The 16,430-nt window shown below is 44.0% G+C and overlaps 1 protein-coding gene across 9 annotated transcripts; it reads right to left on the reverse strand.

Annotated features, from left to right (window-relative positions):
- Nucleotides 1-9,586: 9,586 nt before the first annotated feature.
- On the reverse strand, nt 9,587-15,674 carry LOC119341183. 9 transcript variants are annotated; one of them, XR_005164949.1, is made up of 10 exons: nt 15,277-15,670; nt 14,710-14,766; nt 13,943-14,626; nt 13,529-13,823; nt 13,385-13,440; nt 11,782-11,843; nt 11,545-11,701; nt 11,378-11,451; nt 10,495-10,580; nt 9,587-9,636 (listed from the first exon to the last, which is right to left on the reverse strand). XR_005164949.1 is itself a non-coding variant. In XM_037613055.1 (5 exons), exons 1-5 carry the CDS (start codon nt 11,928-11,930, stop codon nt 10,529-10,531), a joined length of 360 nt encoding a protein of 119 aa, XP_037468952.1. In that variant the 5' UTR covers nt 11,931-13,378; the 3' UTR covers nt 10,219-10,528. The 9 variants fall into 9 exon arrangements, 2 of the variants coding, with proteins under 2 accessions (XP_037468952.1, XP_037468951.1); XR_005164952.1 differs by having other exon boundaries at nt 9,620-9,662; nt 15,277-15,671; XR_005164950.1 differs by lacking the exon at nt 9,587-9,636 and adding an exon at nt 11,916-11,963 and having other exon boundaries at nt 10,219-10,580; nt 15,277-15,671.
- Between the last annotated feature and the right edge of the window lie 756 nt (nt 15,675-16,430).

A 16,430-nucleotide genomic window follows, 5' to 3' on the forward strand; every position in this document is an offset into this window, starting at 1 on the left:
AGAAGTTAGCAGCAGCGCGCTTCGAAGAAAACCGCTACTGCTAAGATCGGCCCACAAGTTTAGTCCCACCTCGCTCCGTGAACAGGGTGTTTACCACATTAAATATGTTATTTCTGAAACTATCACAACCAGTTGGTCTTCACTGAACTCTATGTGTAAAATTTGTGGCCGCAATATGAGTCCTCTCCGGTTCCTACCGGAGAGGACTCATATTAACAATTCAGATTGTACACAAAAAGATCATTGATGGCGAATGTATTTTTGCATTGACGTATTTTTGTATAGTTACACTTAGCAGTAGCGGTTTATCTGCAAAGCACTACTGGTAGTCCAACTTAGTAGTAGCGCGTAACAATGCACAGCGCTATTGCTATTCAGATTAGCTGTAGCGCGTTTTGGCAAATGCGCTGCAACTATCCCTACCTTATCCCCACGCGCAGGACCGACCCTCTCTCTCACTCACACTCTCACTCTCGCCCACGTGCCGATAACCGTCGTCGTGCGTCGCCGCCGCCGCCTTCGTTCGTCCGCCGCCGAGGTACTCCCCTCCTTCCGTCCCTCCTCCCTCCTCCTCGCACATCCTCCCTCCGCCTACGGCCGCCCCTTCCTCCTCCGCCACCGCCCTCCTCCCTCCGCCTGCGGCCGCCCCTCCTCCCTCCTCCGCCGGCAGCCCTCCTCCCACCGCCCTCAACCTCACCGCCGCCACCCGAGCCCACCCAGCACCGCCGCCTCCCGATCCCGATCCCGCCCTTGCCGCCCCTACCTCTCCGTCGCCTCCCACCCCCTTTTTCTCTCTGCTTAGTTAGTACTAGATGTTGTTTAGTAGTAGTAGATGTTAATTTAGGGTTCATAGCTAAAGATTTTTAGTAGTAGTAGATGTTAATTACTAGTAGTGATGGTACTAGTTAACTAGGGCAGTATGATTAATAGTAGTTGTAGTTGAACTAATTTAGTTGTAGTTGAACTAGTTTAGTAAGTAAATTAATAAACTAGTTGAACTAGTTGAATTAATAGAACTAATGTATTTTTAGTAAGATAATTAATATAACTAGTTGAACTACTTTATTTTTTAGAAAGAACTAGTTTTTTTCTATTTATAATAAGTTTATATTTAGTAAGAACTAGTTGAATTAATAAAACTAGTTGAACATGTCATATTTGTTGTTATTTTTTAGTTTAAGCAATTATTCGGGATGTATTAGTGATAACTTATACGGTTTCAGGTGACCACCGTCGTCCCCGTCACCGACCCCCTCCGACATCCCCGCCATCGTCCCAGTCACCGACCCCCTCCGACATCGAGGTGAGACCAGCCAAATATCCTTGTATATCTTGTGTTACTCAAATAGGATATGTGGTTGCCCAAGTGGCCGTTCATGTTCAGTTTACACCTCCGAGTGGCCTATGTTTTGCCGGAGTGTTGATTAATTTCCGTTCCGGCAAATTTCAGGCGCTCGATATGTCCTTTTTTAGCAAAGGTCATGCCGGATTTTTTCGTGAATTCTGGCATGACTTGTGCTAGAATATGTAGGAAATATCGAGTGGCCTAGATTTTCTCAAAAAATAATGATCTAGTTTAGGGTTTTTAGTACATATATTTAATTGTACAAGTTTAATCTTTGAATTATGAACATAGGAAATGTCGTACTCGGTATGTGCAGCTGGTGCCACGACGATCGAGGTATGTGCGACAAGTTCGTTGAGCTGGACGAAGATCAGCGCTTCAGCATTAAGCTCGAGGAGACCTTCGATGTTGAAACGGTACGCAACAACGACAAGTGTTTTTTTCGTAATTAAGCATGACTTCAACTATTTCAATGTCTAATTTTCATCTTTTACAATTCGACTAGCTTATCCTATGCCATGCAAGACGCTATGTCTTGGAGAGGATGGGTTTTGAAGACCATGAAAATTTTGAAACAAAGAAAATACACCTAAGGACCCGTCATGATATGGACTTTGAAGTAAATCTGTGCAATGCTTAGAGCGTAACCCATTTTGGTTGCCAAAATTGGGAAGCACTTTGCAAAATGTATGGTTTTTATGAGGGTATGATTATCACCATGGATCTTGGTGATCCTGACATCGAGCAAGACAATATGGACATTTGGGTCCTTGTTCATACGCTTCCGATTGTTCTGCAATGTGAGTTTCTCAAACATAGTTATTAACTAATTTATATTGTTTATTTCAAAATAGTTGACAGCTTATTTCCATTGACAACTTATTTTGATTCTTCAAAGACTGTGCGGAAGATGGTAGACAAAACCCACTACACCGATGGCTCCGAATTAACTTATAAGGAGAAATATCATCTGATCGCATTTTGTTCTTGAGGATTACCATTACTATTATCGAACTCCTCCAAATTATGGTGAATACGTGCCACTAGTGCACGTGTTGAACCACGGTAACTTCTCAGGAGATACCCTGGTAACATTTTTTACTATTACAACATTCGTGCATCTTCTGCATACTTCTAAAACTAGTACATCATTGCTAACTATGAAGTTATTATTATGTTTTTCAACAGAAACTCCCGATGGATTGTGTGCCTCATCTGATGTATCTGAATGGCCGCCCTATAGTTCTGAACATACTGACAGGTAAATCTAGGGAGCTCACCTGTGCATATCGGATTTCTAAAACCGGTGAACACATGTTCATCAAAGAATGGAAGAAATGTATGGACATTCGCAAGGAGGTTCTTGGAAGTAACATTCAGCGAAAGGCAAGAATTGGAGACAGGCTAATCTTCATTCTCCATAATGGAGAGTCAGGGGCTATCTTGTTTTTTGCTATTTTACCTTAGAAAATGGTAGGTCTTAATCAAATGTAGTAGGTCCTATGAGGTACAATATGTTTATTATGTGGTAATGTGTTAGAGTTGATAATGAGGGGTACTTGTGATTACGACTAGTGACCAATTTGCTATGTGATGTCATTGATGAAAACGATGATCTTGAGGAGGTGTTATATGACAATGATGTATTATGATGATAAGTTGTTAATGATATGATGATGATGATGATGATATTATTATATCATTGGGTGAAAGAACCGCGGATTAGTTTCAAGTGGATGGACATCCACTTGAAACTAGTCCACGGTTCTTTCACCCCGTGATGTAATAACTCATTATGATGTAAAAATGATCTCTAAATTCCTGTTGTATGAAAACTTGTGTAAAGGTGTATGAATACAACATGAAATAAAAAAGAAATAAAATACTAAATAATAGTAGTAGCGCGGGAAAGGAGAAGCACTACTACTAATTACCAGTAGTGCTGTTCTGAAGAAGCGCTACTACTAAGTCAATTTAGCAGTAGCGTGGGTCTAGGCGCACTATTGCTAAGCTTTAGCTGTAGCGCCTTATCACTAGCGCTCCTGCCCGCGCTACTGATAGGCCTAAAACCCGCGCTGCTGCTAGGCTTTTCCCTAGTAGTGAACCCCTCCGCCGACTGTCAGAGGAGAAGAGAAGAATTGTTGGTGAAGAGATAGCCCCGCTTCTGGCAGCCGGCTTCATTATGGAAGTGTTGTTTCCAGAATGGCTAGCCAATCCAGTCCTTATACTGAAGAAGAACAAGAAGTGGCGCATGTGTATAGACTATACCAGCCTCAATAAAGCTTGCCCCAAAGATCCATTTGCTTTGCCCCGGATTGATCAAGTGATAGACTCTACAGCCGAATGCGAGCTGTTGAGTTTCTTGGATGCCTACTTAGGATACCATCAGATCCAGTTGGATCCAGCCGACCGCCTGAAGACCGTCTTCATCACACCATCCGGAGCCTTCTGCTACCTGACTATGACATTCTACTTGAGAAATGCCGGTGCCACCTTCTAGCGTTGCATGCAGAAGTGCCTCCTCAAGCAACTCGGCAGAAATGCCCACGTCTATGTAGACGATATTGTGGTGAAGACAGAGAAACGCGGCACCCTGCTGGAAGATCTCAAGGAAACATTTGATAACATGAACCGCTTTCAGATCAAGCTCAATCCTACAAAATGCGTGTTCGAGGTACCAGCCGGCCAGCTCATTGGCTTCCTGGTCTCTGAACGCGGCATTGAGTGCAACCCGGTGAAAAACAAGGCCATAGAGAGGATGGAGATTCCCACCTGGCTGCAAGATGTCCAGAAGTTCACCGGGTGCCTAGCTTCCCTTAACCGCTTCATTAGTCGGCTGGGAGAGAAGGCTCTTCCCTTGTATCAACTCATGAATAAAACCACTCACTTCGAGTGGAACGACCAGGCGGACGAGGCTTTTCACCAGTTGAAGAAGATGCTGATCACACCGCCTGTCCTGGCGGCTCTGACTAACAAAGAACCCATGCTCCTTTACATTGCCGCAACCAGCCGGGTGGTCAGCATAGTCATCATGGTTCCGCGCCTAGAAGAAGGCAAGGCACAGCTAGTCCAGAGGCCTGTGTATTATTTGAGCGAAGTACTGTCAACCTCAAAGCAGAACTACCCCCACTACCAAAAGATGTGCTATGGTGTGTACTTTGCTGCCAAGAAGCTCAAGCCCTACTTCCAAGAGCACCCCATCACGGTCATCTGCACCGCCCCGCTTGCCGAGATCATGGGAAGCCAGGATGCGTCTGGCCGGGTGGCCAAGTGGGCCATTGCGCTGGCTCCTTATACCATCTTCTACCAGCCTCGCACCGCCATCAAGTCCCAAGTGCTGGTCGACTTCCTCGTTGACTGGGCCGAGACCCAGTACCTGCCACCAGCACCCGACTCCACCCATTGACGGATGCACTTTGACGGATCCAAGATGCGCACTAGTTTGGGAGCCGACATCGTCCTCACCTCTCCCAAAGGCAACAAGCTCAGATACACATTGCAAATCCATTTTGCCGCCTCCAACAATGTGGCCGAGTATGAGGCGCTCATACATGGGCTCCGGCTGGCCAAAGAACTTGGCATCCGTCGGATCCTGTGTTATGGCGACTCAGACTTGGTGGTCCAACAGTCGTCTGGTGATTGGGACGCCAAGGATGCAAGCATGGCCAGCTACCGCTTCCTCGTTCAGCAACTCAGCGGATATTTTGAAGGGTGCGAGTTCCTTCACGTGCCACGGGCCAACAACAAGCAAGCAGATGCCCTGGCTCCAATCGGCTCCACCCGGCAAGCTATACCAACTAGCGTCTCCCTTCAGCGCCTCCTCAAGACATCTGTCAAGCCGTCACCAGAATCAGATTCTATCTTCGTGCCGCCTGACCCCGATACAGTCGGATCCGACTTGGGGATCTCAGCAGCCGGCTCAGGGACTTCGGCCGGCGGCTCGGGGACTGCTACAGTCGCACTCGGCATGGGGACTTCAGAATCCGGCCCGGGGACTTCAGAACCCAGCCCGGGGACTGCAGCAGTCGGCCCGGGGACTTCAACGACACAATAGATGGTGGCCGACTCCAACCCACCACCTCCCAGCCCAACCGCCCTTGTCGCAGTAGCCGTGTTGGCAATAGAAGAAGTCACAACTCCATCATGGGCCCAGCCCATCCTCAACTTTCTAGTGAATAGAGAGCTGCCCACTGAAGAGATCTTGGCCAGACAAGTTCAATGCCGAGCTGGAGCCTACACAATAGTAAACGGAGAGCTCGTTAGGTGCAGCGTGACTGGAGTCTTCCAGCGTTGCGTTGAGCCAGAGAAGGGTATGGCAATCCTCAAGGACATCCATCAAGGCGAGTGCGGCCACCACGCGGCCTCAAGATCACTTGTTGCCAAAGCTTTCCGCCATGATTTCTTCTGGCCAACTGCTTTGGAAGACGCCAAAGAGTTGGTCAAACACTGCAAAGGGTGCCAAGTATTCAGCTCCAAGCAACACCTGCCGGCTTCTGCACTCAAGACCATCCCCCTCACTTGGCCCTTTGCCGTCTGGGGGTTGGACATGGTGGGCCCATTCAAGACAGCACGTGGTGGCATGACACATCTGCTTGTCGCCGTAGACAAGTTCACCAAGTGGATTGAAGCAAAACCAATCAAGAAGCTGAATGGGCCGACTGCCGTGACCTTCATCACAGATATCACTATCCGGTATGGCATACCACACAGCATCATCACCGACAACGACACAAATTTTTCCAAAGGAGCATTGGCCCGTTTCTGCGTGACGTAGGGCATCCGACTGGACTTAGCATCCGTTGCCCATCCATAGTCAAACGGCCAAGTCGAGCAAGCAAATGGCCTCATCCTCTCCAGCATCAAGCCCCGACTGGTTGAGCCACTGGAGTGTTCGGCCGACTGCTGGCTCGAGGAGCTGCCGGCCGTCCTCTAGAGCCTGCCTACCACTCCAAACAAGTCAACTAGCTTCACTCCCTTCTTCCTTGTGTATGGTGCCAAGGCCGTCATCCCAACTGACATCGAGTTCGACTCACCTCGAGTCACCATGTACACGGAAGCGGAGGCGAGGGAAGCGCGATAAGACGGCGTCCATCTACTGGAAGAGGCCCGACTGTTAGCACTCAGTCGGTCCGCCAACTACCAGCAGAGCCTGATGACCCACAAGTGTAGGGGATCTATCGTAGTCCTTTTGATAAGTAAGAGTGTCGAACCCAACGCGGAGCAGAAGGAAATGACAAGCAGTTTTCAGTAAGGTATTCTCTGCAAGCACTGAAATTATCGGTAACACATAGTTTTGTGATAAGGTAATTCGTAACGGGTAACAAGTAAAAAATCAAATAAGGTGCAGCAAGGTGTCCCAATCCTTTTTGTAGCAAAGGAAAAACCTATACAAATTCTTATATGAAGGAAAACTCTCCCGAGGACACATGGGAATTATCGTCAAGCTAGTTTTCATCACGCTCATATGATTCGCGTTCGTTACTTTGATAATTTGGTATGTGGGTGGACCGGTGCTTGGGTACTGCCCTTTCTTGGACAAGCATCCCACTTATGATTAACCCCTATTGCAAGCATCCGCAACTACAAAAGAAGTATTAAGGTAAACCTAACCATAGTATGAAACATATGGATCCAAATCAGCCCCTTACGAAGCAACTCATAAACTAGGGTTTAAGCTTCCGTCACTCTAGCAACCCATCATCTACTTATTACTTTCTAATGCCTTTCTCTAGACCCAAACAATGGTGAAGTGTCATGTAGTCGACGTTCACATAACACCACTAGAGGAGAGACAACATACTTCTCATCAAAATGAACGAATACCAAATTCACATGACTACTTATAGCAAGACTTCTCCCATGTCCTTAGGAACAAACGTAACTACTCACAAATCATATTCATGTTCATAATCATATGTGTATTAATATGCATATAGGATCTAAACATATTATCTTCTACCGAATAAACCAACTAGCATCAACTATAAGGAGTAATCAACACTACTAGCAACCCACAGGTACCAATCTGAGGTTTTGGGACAAAGATTGGATACAAGAGATGAACTTTGGCTTGAGAGGAGATGGTGCTGGTGAAGATGTTGATGGAGATTTACCCCCTCCCGCTGAGAGGATCAATGATGATGATTTCCCCCTCCCGGAGGGATGTTTCCCCGGCAGAACAGCTCCGCCGGAGCCCTAGATTGGTTCCACCAAGGTTCTGCCTCGTGGCGGTTGTGTCTCATCCCGAAAGCTTGCTTATGATTTTTTTCAGGGTAAAAGACTTCATATAGCAGAAGATGGGCACCGGAGGCCTGCCAGGTGGCCCACGAGGCAGGGGGCGTGCCCAGGGGGTAGGGCGCGCCCCCACCCTCGTGGACGGTGGGTGGACCCCTTCTGGTATTTTCTTCGCTCAGTATTTTTTATTAATTCCAAAAATAACTTTCGGAGTTTCAGGACTTTTGGAGTTGTGCAGAATAGGTCTCTAATATTTGCTCCTTTTCCAGCCCAGAATTCCAGCTGCCGGCATTCTCCCTCTTCGTGTAAACCTTGTAAAATAAGAGAGAAAAGGCATAAGTATCGTGACATAATGAGTAATAACAGCCCATAATGCAATAAATATCAATATAAAAGCATGATGAAAAATGGATGTATCAACTCCCCCAAGCTTAGACCTCGCTTGTCCTCAAGCGGAAGCCGATAACGAAGAATATATCCACATGTTTGGAGACAGAGGTGTCGATAAAATAAAATACGGACATCAAGGCATCATGATCATTCTTATGCTCAAGTAATAATTTATCCACAATGTCAAGTATGAATCAGAAACTTCATTGAGGACTAACAAACTATGCTCTCGGTCATTGAAGCAATTGCAATTTATCATAACATTGGAAAGAGTCAACATAAGAGCTTTTCAGCAAGTCCACATACTCAACTATCATTTAGTCTTTCACAATTGCTAACACTCACGCAATACTTATGGGTATGGAGTTTTAATCGGACACAGAGAAAGATAGGGGCTTATAGTGTTGCATCCCAACCTTTGGCCTCAACGGTAATGTCAACAGTAATAGTTCATGCTAACTTACATCCAATTGAATATATATATCAGGATCTTTCCAACACAAGGTGCTTGCCAAAGGATAAATTGTAAAAAGGAAAGATGAAGATCACCATGACTCTAGTAAAAGGTATAAGACAAAAGTAAAAGATAGGCCCTTCGCGAAGGGAAGCAGAGGTTGTGATGTGCTTTTATGGTTGGATGCACAAAATCTTAATGCAAAAGAACGTCACTTTATATTGCCACTTGTGATATGGACCTTTATTATGTAGTCCGTCGCTTTTATTGCTTCCACATTACAAAATCGTATAAAGCTTATTTTCTCCACACTAAAAAATCATACATATTTAAAGAGCAATTTTTATTGCATGCAACATGACAACTTACTTGAAGGATCTTACTCAATCCATAGGTAGATATGGTGAACTCTCATGGCAAAACCAAGTTTAAGGATATTTGGAAGCACAAGTAGTATCTCTACTTGGTGCAAAAAAATTGCTAGCATGAGAGGGAAAGGAAAGCTCAACATGTTGGATGATCCATGACAATATACTTTTTCGGATATAAAAAAACATAACTCATTACGTTGTCTTCCTTGTCCAACATCAATTCTTTAACATGTCATATTTTAATGAGTGCTCACAATCATAAAAGATGTCCATGATAGTATATTTATATGTTAGAACCTATCTTTCTTTATTACTTCCTATTAATTGCAACGATGACAAAAACTATGTTTGTCAACTCTCAACAACTTTTATTCATCATACTTTTTATATGTGAAGTCATTACTCTCCATAAGATCCATATGATCTCTTTTATTTCTTTTTATTCTTTCTTTTATTCCGTCAAGATCAAAGTAAGATAATCAAGCCCTTGACTCAACACTAATCTTTATTATATATAGCTCACGGACTCGATTACATAGAAGGATCATAAAGCAAAGCTCCAAACTAGATCATACTAAAACTTTATTCTACTAGATCAAGATATTACCAAAAGAATCAAACTAAGAAAAACAGTAAAGATAGGAGTGTGATGGTGATACGATATCGGGGCACCTCCCCCAAGCTTGGCAGTTGCCAAGGGGAGTGACCATACCCATGTGTTTATGTCTCCTTCTTCGAAGGTGGTGATGATGGAGTTGTTGATGATGTAGGCTTGTCGTCCATCTTCCATGGCATAGGCTCACCATCATAGAAGGATGACCGAGTCTTCGGGATCCTCAAATCTGCAGCCAAACTCATCCTCTTGAATCTATACTAGATGACCCGTTGCGCCAATGGCGCAAAGGCCGAGCGTAAGCTAATCGGTGTAAGAGTGTGCATTAACATATTGTTGTTCAAAAAAAATAACTCATATACTATATGCAGTAAGTACATAAGATTGAAAATGGTGCACTAAGTCATGTAGAAAAGGACTCTTGAGCGAAATAAAAAATTGTATGGGAATAATCAGGATGGGACAGTGCTTGTAAGCATTATATCAAGAACCAGAGCTATGGCAAAAAGCATGGTGATTTCATATGTTAATAAACCTAAAAAAGTAGCAAGATGACTCTGAAAAACAAATCTCTTGATAGTGCTCTCTGGCAAGTGTTGCAGAGATGAATAAAACTAAGTCACAGTCTCTATACCAACGTTTTCCTGTAGGCTGGGTGTAGTATACATATATTGGGAGCTAAAGTGTCTTTCAGCACAGCATCTAAAATAATGCTTGGTGAAATGTGTACAGGATCCATTTGGAAATCTTAAGATGATCTTGTAAGTGCTGCAGATATGATCACAGGGAAGCTTTGATGAAAACATTGAAGTGAAAGCATGCATAAAAGGAAAGGTTGTTTCTTGAGTCACAGTGTTCTGGAAACAAAAGTAGAAGAGGAGTCCTTCACATATGTACAATAAGCGATGATAAACCGCTTTTGACCATAGAGACAACAACAAAATAGGAAGATCATAGACTACATCATAGACTACTTTTCACCATAGAGGCAGCAAGGAAGGACTAAAGTCTATACATTTCTTGCTTAGAGTACTCCAACCCAAATCGGAGAAGGGGCATGGTTAAATCGAAGATGTGTTAGTCGTACCGTATGTACATATATAGATTACGCCATGGAAGAACTACTGCTTCGCTTTCTTAGGTATGCCAGCCCCCTTGCCGGTATTGTTTGTTCTGAATTTGATCCATTAGCAAAAACCAAAGAGATGTTAGTAATTTTGTTCCCGACGAGAAAGCCTAGAGCTCTAGAATGTTGTAGAAATAATAAGAAAAAAAGATTAGACATAGGAACTGCAGAAAAACATAAACGACAAGAAGTCTCATTGAACCTTAGCACATAGAAAACCAATTATATAGATAATCAATCTGCATGCACATGGAACAAAAAACAAATAAGAATGCATATAAATATGCTGAAGGTAAAGGAATGTTTTACTGAGCCTGTCATAAATCTAAAAACAGCAGTTCTAGAAAGAAAAGGCAGATCAAATGACATTGCATGCATGAGTGAAGAAGGAAGCATGGTCAATATGCACAAGGAAGACTGTTTTGAACTGTAAAGAACAAAAGACCCATAGGATTCCTACATGAGAGACTAATATTACTGGATAGGCATCCAACTTGCAATGCATCGTGAGCAATGAAACAGGCAAAAGCTGAGTTTTTTTTGTGGGCAGGTAATTAATCCGCATACACCAGAGAGCTCAGAACAGCTAGTGAGCCTGGTAACAAACTTGTATTTAGTAAATTTTTAAGAGGTATGACCAAGTAGCAAGCGAAACAATAAGTGGATGCTAGAACTTATATCAGAAAGAATACATATCAAATGCACATACTAAAGCAGGAACCATTTCATAGTCTAACAGCAGAACTTAGTTTGTTCCATAAAAGGCAGCGCAAGACGCAACTAAATTCAATGCCTCTCTCATACGTGTTGAAATAGTTAAATGTAACAGGTCATGAGTCTATACCTCTTGGGCTTAGAGGGGTCAGGAAGGGTGTTCTTTGGATCCTCAGCAACTGCACCTTCAGTTTCCTGTCCAACCTGTATAATTTGGTGCCATCACAGATTATTGTACATCAAGCATGGTTTGTGCAGAATAGAAACGATATTTGCATCTTAAGCATAGGCACGAACATCTGGCATGGGTGCAGGCTGAACAACATTTCCGGCAGCGGTAACCTCTTCAGTTTGGCTAGCCACCTTGGTAGTAGAGGTAGAAAGTTCAGTGTCCTTAGATTTAGAGGGTCCAAGACAGAGTTTGCGGCGAGTACTTTTTGGGCACGGTGATTTGCTGATTTTAAAAAAACAGCAGTCATAAGCAAAGAGGAAGGACTCTCAGAATGTATGATAGGACAAAGGAAGGGCCGATACCTAGGAGTTTTAGGCACAATAGCCTGTCCTTTTCCTTTGAATGCAGATATAGGAGTGTTCATCTGCCAAAGAAACAGCAAAGGAATTAAAAGACTGAAAGAGAATTTGAAAGAGGAAACCAGCAGCAGGAATACCTCATCGAGAGGCATCACAACAAGTGTAGAAGGGAAGGGAGCTACTTCCTTTCATTGACACAGGGGAGAAATGAAATCTTAATACTTGTGTGGAGATGGACTCAATTATATTAGAAAATTAAATAATGAAAAGGACCCCATTTGTAAATAACTTGTTCATGAGAAGAAGAAAAACTGGGATATGAAAAATAGATTTAATACAGAAGCTTGATGCCACCTGTAGACATATGTAGTAAAGTACAAATACTTTTGTGGGGGTTGCGGTGAAACAAGTTTGCATAGAAAATCATGATTATGCATGCCACCTAGAATAGAAATTAACCAGTGAGAAAGTTACATCTCATACAGAAGAACTTTCCTGGCACCTTTACCAAGACAGGGAAAAGGTAGTCGCTCAGTTCATTTATAAGATGTTGTAGCCAATTCAGACATCACCCAAAACAGTTCATGTTAGCTGGCTGAAACGTCTTATAAAAGTGCACGGAGGGAGTATATCTAATTGTAACCACCATCATAGGATTCAATGAAAAAAATTCACAGGGTGTCACTTCTGCATAACAGGTTGATTCTACTGGAGAGAAAACTGAGTCGGACAACTTATTTGCTGGTGCAACTGTCCATGTTGGACAGTCGTAAGAACCCATCTTTTGTAGTGCATGCATTACAGTCATTCCTTACTCCACCTACATTTACCCAGTAAAACCTCTACAACATAGACATTTTCTTTTAATACCGAACACAATGTCCTCCCTTTTTAAGTGTGTGTTTGAAGCTTCAGAAAATTCAAAACAAATCTTACATGTACATTTCAGAGCGCACTAGTATCTTCAATGTTTTGTGAAGAGACATCATTTGATTTGCCATCTGCACCAAAACGACAAGAACGAGCTAAAAAGCAGCTTCATCTGCTCTATTTTTCTGTCGCACAGGCCACAGAAATGAAACAAGTTTCCTCATGCTTCCGAATATTAAAAAAATCACTCTCATCAATGATTGATTATTCTGTGAACTTGCAAAGTCATAAATATGAACCATCGATATGTGTGAATTTTCTAGAAACATTTTGAAGCTGATGACAGGGTTCATATAGAGAGGGGAAAGAGGCGGGCGCGAGAATACCCGCAGACACCATATTGAGCATAGATAGTTCTTGATACCAAAATAAGATAAATCTTAGTGTACTGACACTAAGAATTTTGGATATTAGTTGCGGCCATGATTATGTGATATCTACCAAACTTTAAAAAAATATGTGAGCTAAAACAAAAAGGGAGGCATACAGGAATCATTTCTTTTGTTGTAGGCAACGAATTTAAGTCCCAATGCCACTATCCCCCAATTCTCTCTCTCTTTCGAAGAAAAGATGCATTCTATATAGAAAATAGGTCACTGGAATATAAGCAAAATAAAATAAATCATAACATCAAAATGAGGGACAAACGTGACTTTGTTAGAGAGAGATAATCCACCTTGTTCTTCACCAAAATCTTCCGCAGGATTCTTCTTCTTCTGTTCTTTCTTAGATCTACACACATCGTGCAAAGAAGAATCAAGAAATGAAAATCAACTTTATAGCTAGCTAGCAAGGTCTGGATGCATCAAGGAAAAGTTACCTCTGCTCTCCTGTAGTGGGTTAATAAAGTTGGAGTTTGCTGACCAGAAAAAAGTTGCTAACTAACTCCATGAACACCAGCATTGGTCCGGCGGTTCACTGGTCCGGAAGTATCGATGCTCCAAGTATATTAAAAGCCAACCTAGTGTAATTTTCATCTAAGAATATATAGCATTGACCTTGCGATATACTTGTATGCGGATTTTCTCGGAATCTCACTTCAGTAGCACATATCCATACATACATACATACACATATAGCATTGACCTTGCGATATACTTGTACGCCTTTGTTGCCTATACATACATACACATATTCAGTTGACGAAGCATGGTTTACTTTATACTACACATATGATCCTAAATCTACTAAATCAGAAATGTCCTAGCCAAACTACAACCTTTGGAACATATACCTTATTTTGCCTGATGGTGCGCAGTGTGATGGCTACGAACAGCAAGACCTGAACAAGAATACTGAAGATGATTCCCATCCAAAGGCCCTGCCCAACTGTATAAGGAAGCAAGTGAAGACAAGTTCAAAAGCAAGCATGAAAAGCCATACATGATAATCGAGTAAATATGTTCAGTGTTCACTGATACATTTTCTTCAGAAAGGGGATGACCCTGGCCTCTTCATAAGTGATGCACACAGAAAGTATTCACTAATACATACCAAAACATTTTGTGGCTTCACATCCTTGTGACCGACTCCAGAAACAGTATGAATGTGTGTGAGCCCCCTGAATAGCCGCCACCAATGTTCTAGAATAGTTGCACAATGGCAGGCACACATTTCACATTTATTCACTGGCAATTCACAAACCTGATAGGTGTAAATCTTGACGTAGATAAGTGACATCCCCTATTTGGCAGTACTGTAGTTCTTAAGCATGCGATAGATTGTCTCCAGGACATACTCCATGACAAGGTTCAGAAACAGCTCATCTCTACTTGTGGTTGAGAAGAAGCAGTACTTGAGGGAGAACAACCTTGAAATGGTTAATCAAACGCATAAGCTACAGCTCCCGGTTCTTGTATGGTCGGTCCTGCAGTACCTTCTTAATGGCCACTGTCTCCCTAGTTTCCAAGCATTTAGCCTACACATGCAACCATTTCGCTAAACATCAGGCTAGTAATCAACAACATAAACAGAGCAACAAACAATGGCTAGAGAAATCACCTGAAAGACGATGCCAAATGAAGTGCCCAGAACGCGCTCCGCCATATAGCTAACTGTCTGAGAAACAAAGCAGGACATTACCAACTGGGCGGCAAAGAGGCATCAGTTGTTGCTACATAACAGAGTTGAGCCCTAGTGTCAAAATCTAACTGAAACCGTCCAAATTTGTTCTGAAAACCCATAGTATTGAACAGCCCACATGCATATTCAGAACAGATCTCGAGCAAAGCATAGTTGCATGAGGATCAAACAAATGAGCACAAAAATAGGCCAACAAGCTCCATCATCCTTGATAAATCCAGTCACTGTCTACATATCTAAAGAGAGAATAGAACACATACATCTCACCAAGGCAATACTGGCCGTACAAACACAGACCAAGAGACACAAAGGAAACGTAAGAGACGCTTAGCTCACATTTCACTAGCCTGAGCTCGCCCATGCGCTGCCCTCGGTCCCTCCAACTCAAGGGCGACATGAGGAGGCGAGGGAGGAGTCACCACTGGCGAGCCAGAGGGATGGGAAGAGGACGAATTAGAGATGGAGTAAAAGGGGCGGAAGGAAGACCTGCAACGGCGACAACGATGGCGGCGCCCTTCTTCGCCTCGTACCCTCCCCAGATCGGGGACCAGAGCAGCCGCACCCGCCTCTGCCGTCTCGCGCCCGAGCGGCACCTCTTCGTAGCTCGCCTCCACCGCCGCTCCTCTCGTGCCGCCGCCGATGCCGCATCAGCTGCTCCCCTGCCTCGAGCCGGCCGCCACCATGGAGCCTAAATGGGAGGAGGAGAAACACGAAGGGGAGGAGGTGGCATGGTGTGGGTGGTGGAGTGCCTGGACGAGGGGACGAGGGGCTCGATGAGCAGAGGGATTGGGGGCTGGAAGAAGCGAGGGATTGGGCTAGGGTTTTCACCGCGCACCGCGCTATCCACCCCACGCGTCGCTTTTCTCTTCGCGTGGTGCGCTGCACCCCACGCGTAGCGCGGTTCGGTGGCCTTTTTTTCCCTCGCGTGGTACCATGCGCTCGAGGCCTTCGTTGTGACTACCACTCTAGGAGGCTTTATATGTTAGATTAGATTCATACTCATAGTATTGGTTTTGCAAGTCATAGATCTGGGCTTGCAGGTGCTCGATTTTCTCATGAAGCTTGAAGATGGTTTCCCTAATGTTCTTTGCATCCAGCTTGTGGTTGTTGGTGAACTCCGCGATCATCATGTGGTTGGCGTTGAGTCCGCTGAGGGAGTCCTGGATTAGGGGGTATCCGGACAGCCGGACTGTGTACAACGTCCGGACTATTGAAGCGTGAAGATACAAGACTCAAGACTTCGACCCGTGTCCGGATGGAACTCTCCTTTGCGTGGAAGGCAAGCTTGGTGATCCAGATATTATATTTCCTTCCTTGTAACCGACTCCATGTAAACCCTAGCCCTCTCCGGTGTCTATATAAATCGGAGAGGTTGTTCCTTAGAAGGCCGATCACAATTACAATCATACCATCATAGGCTAGCTCTTAGGGTTTAGCCTCTACGATCTCGTGGTAGATCTACTCTTGTACTACCCATATCATCAATATTAATCAAGCAGGAAGTAGGGTTTTACCTCCATCGAGAGGGCCCGAACCTGGGTAAACATCTGTGTCCCTTGCTTCCTGTTACCATCAGCCTTGACGCACAGATCGGGACCCCCTACCCGAGATCCGCCGGTTTTGACCCGACATTGGTGCTT

The sequence above is a fragment of the Triticum dicoccoides genome, chromosome 7B (genome assembly GCF_002162155.2).
Source record: "Triticum dicoccoides isolate Atlit2015 ecotype Zavitan chromosome 7B, WEW_v2.0, whole genome shotgun sequence".
Taxonomy (NCBI): Eukaryota; Viridiplantae; Streptophyta; class Magnoliopsida; order Poales; family Poaceae; genus Triticum; species Triticum dicoccoides.